Source organism: Condylura cristata, unplaced genomic scaffold (assembly GCF_000260355.1).
Source record: "Condylura cristata isolate star-nosed mole 26May11 unplaced genomic scaffold, ConCri1.0 scaffold00037, whole genome shotgun sequence".
Lineage (NCBI taxonomy): Eukaryota > Metazoa > Chordata > Mammalia > Eulipotyphla > Talpidae > Condylura > Condylura cristata.
The window spans coordinates 1,744,685-1,747,609 of record NW_004567138.1 but is presented as its reverse complement, the minus strand read 5'-3'; the positions used below and the strand labels follow the sequence as shown (position 1 = coordinate 1,747,609).

Here is a 2,925-nt window from a genome sequence, read left to right as displayed (position 1 = left end):
CACGCAGGGAGCACAGCTCCGCTCCTCGAGCGTCAACTCGTGCTCTGCCTCCGCGGCCGCCGCCGGTCCCGGGCTGGCCACCCGACGCCCAGAATCTACACATTCTGCTGACCGTCAGCAACAAAAAAATCCCACCCCACGCTGCTCTCCAACTTAGGGTCCGACAGGGGGTTGGGTAAAAGGGTGGCGGTGGGGTACGGAAGGGTTCCAGTCCAAGTTCTGCCCCATTTGCTTTGTGGCTGCCCCCGAGTCGGACGTGCCCCGGGAAGGCGTCCACGCTCCGAGCCCAGGTTGTCTCCCGGCAGTTTCTACAGCCCGAGTTTAAACTAGTCCTTTGCATTCTATCCAGCCCCTCTGCAATGCGGATGTATTTTAATTCTTAAATTCTTGAGGGAACAGCTTTCTAAGTTGGACTTCATTATTTAACCTTGCCTTTCTTTCACAGCTGAAGTTTACGTGTCTAGATTAAGATCAGCCCTCTAGAAGAGGCATTCAGCTTTTCCATTGAATGTTTTTTACCAAACCAATGCTCCGAAGGTCATCTCCCATTACACACATCACACTGTTCTAAAAGGGAAAATATTAACACCAATTTGGCGACTCAAGTTTAATGAAACTTTCTTAGAACGTTCCATTATTGCTAATGTATGCTCATTTGGCCTTTTTTGTATCTATAAAAATGGGTACTATGATTTAAAGCATGCAGCTAATCGCCGATCACTCGTGCATATTTGGTTAATCCTTCGGCCCCCCTCCAACCTCCCTCCCCCCAACTTAAAAAAAAAAAAACCATCAGATACAAAACAAAAACACTCCTCATGCCAATCAAAACGTAGCTGTACTATGCACAAAACAAATTTAACTATTCCAAACCATTTAAACCTCTGAATAAGCACCCAATTTTAGAAGCCCAATTAACAGGGAGGAATTATTTCTAGTCACTTACATATGTATTCACGGTATCTACTTGAAAACATTAGCTTTATTGTAGGTCTTTTCCCCCTAAAACTGGAAATCATGAATTTTTAAACAAAACCAGTCCCATTATTAAAGTCAATCCCAACAAATGCATTCGCTGTAACACGATTCCCAACTGGTTTATGCTGCGAACCAGATAAGCCAAAACGACCACATACATTAAATTTGATGTGCCAGTGCGAGGAACAAGATCGCCATAATCGGACCCTGGATTGCAACTTAAAGGGCTTCCAACACACACGCGTTACACTATTTCCCAAATAGCATCAATAATAACAGGCTAATTTGACTGCAAAGTGCAATAGGGGGACAATTCCGTCTGAGAATGCAATTTAGTTACCTTCCCGCAGCCCACCCCCCCAACCCCCCTTCCCCAAGCTTCACCAAAATCCCTTGCCTTTCATCTAAAACTAGATTGTGGTTGTGTCATTCGAGGTCAATTTATTCACTTGAGGTACCTCTCTACCCAATCTGTTTTTTCATCCAAACTAGGCAGACACGACTTTGCCTGAAAAGCCCTCTTTCAGAAAAGAAAGAAGCAGCCTTATCGGACGATGTGTTTAAAAACCCTTCAGCTGCAGAATTATCTATAAACTTGACATTCACAGCCATTGCTTAAAACTGCAAGTCAAAGGATGTGTTGTTAGGAGCACTTACGTATTTCTTCTGAATGATATTCCTCTTGGGTCTTTCCTTGCTCATTCTGAGATCCAAATGCTGATTGCAAAAGGGGACAATTGCTTCATGAATTTAAAGCCGTCAGAAATTTGCAAAAAAATATCCTGGTGGTTTTTATTGTTGTTGGTGGTGGTTGATCTTGTAATCCGACTTTTCTTCCTCTTCCCCCAAAGCCCGATTCGCCTTGAAATAAATCCGAAATTGGGAAGGAAAAAAAAAAAAAAAACAGCCAAAGACGAACGAAGCAAACAAAAAAAAAAATTCACTTTAGTAAAACACTCATAATGGAAAATTTCCCCCGAAACACACACACAAAAAACCGACGCCCTTCACTCCCCCCTTTTTTCCTCCAAAAACTACATCAGCGAAACGTGAAGGTCCTTAGTGTCTGATCTGCAGTTACATCTTGGAAAAGAAAAGGGAAAGATAAATAAAAAATGTTGGAAGTCACGTTTGTGCTGCAGCAGCAGTGCGAGCAGAAGAGTCAACTCCAGCGGCGGCGGCGGCGGCGGCAGCACCACAGCGAGGGCTCGCCGAGTCTCTTTTTTCCAAGCCCCCTAACCAATGAGAGACAGGCTATCCAGCCCAACTTTAAATGGACTCTGCTTTTATACAAGTTAGGGCTCCTCGACTAATTCCCCGCCGGACGTCAGCCGAAAACTCCCACAGCTGAGCCACTAGGCGCCCGCCTACCCCGGCGCCCACCGCCCGTGGCCCAGTCCAGAGAAGCCTCGCAGCCCCGTGGACTAGACACTCCAAAGGCCTCGACGAATCTGTCCCGCACCACCCCTCAGAAATCGCTCCCACGCCGAGCCTAGGCGTGGAATTGAGAGAGGCTCCCTAGCCCAATGCATGGCACGCTCGGTCGCTCCACCTCACCCCCTTTCCACAGCTTGCCGCTCACCCCACGGCCGCCGCATGCTAACCCCCGCCACTGCCCTCGAGTCTACCTGCAGCCGGGCTGCTGGATAAGAGTGCCCCAAGACGCTCGGCCCCGGGGAGAGCCGCCTATTCCCGGGGCACCTTAGAATGGTCCCCTTGATCTTCTGGAAGTTGTAGTCCCCCGACTACAAAATGGCTATGGCCACGGGAGCTTGGAACTACAATTCCCAGCCTGCCCCGCAAGCCTGTCACTCAACTCCCCTCCCTCCTCCCAACCCCCCTCCCCCTCACCAGCCCTGCCAACAAACGCTTGGACGTGTCCCGCGTGCGACACCGCTAGAGCCTGGCTCAGGATTGGCCCGCCGAACGTGTGGTCCGCGCGCGAGG

The 2,925-nt window shown here is 48.8% G+C and overlaps 1 protein-coding gene across 1 annotated transcript in view; it reads right to left on the bottom strand.

Moving 5' to 3' along the window:
- The window catches only part of JARID2 (jumonji, AT rich interactive domain 2), a 241,792-nt gene extending 239,658 nt beyond the window's left edge, over positions 1 to 2,134 (bottom strand). The window contains exon 1 of the mRNA XM_004693301.2: positions 1,636 to 2,134. Coding sequence (XP_004693358.2) covers positions 1,636 to 1,680 — 45 coding nt within the window. The 5' untranslated portion in view covers positions 1,681 to 2,134. The remainder of the gene's footprint in view (positions 1 to 1,635) is intronic.
- Between the last annotated feature and the right edge of the window lie 791 nt (positions 2,135 to 2,925).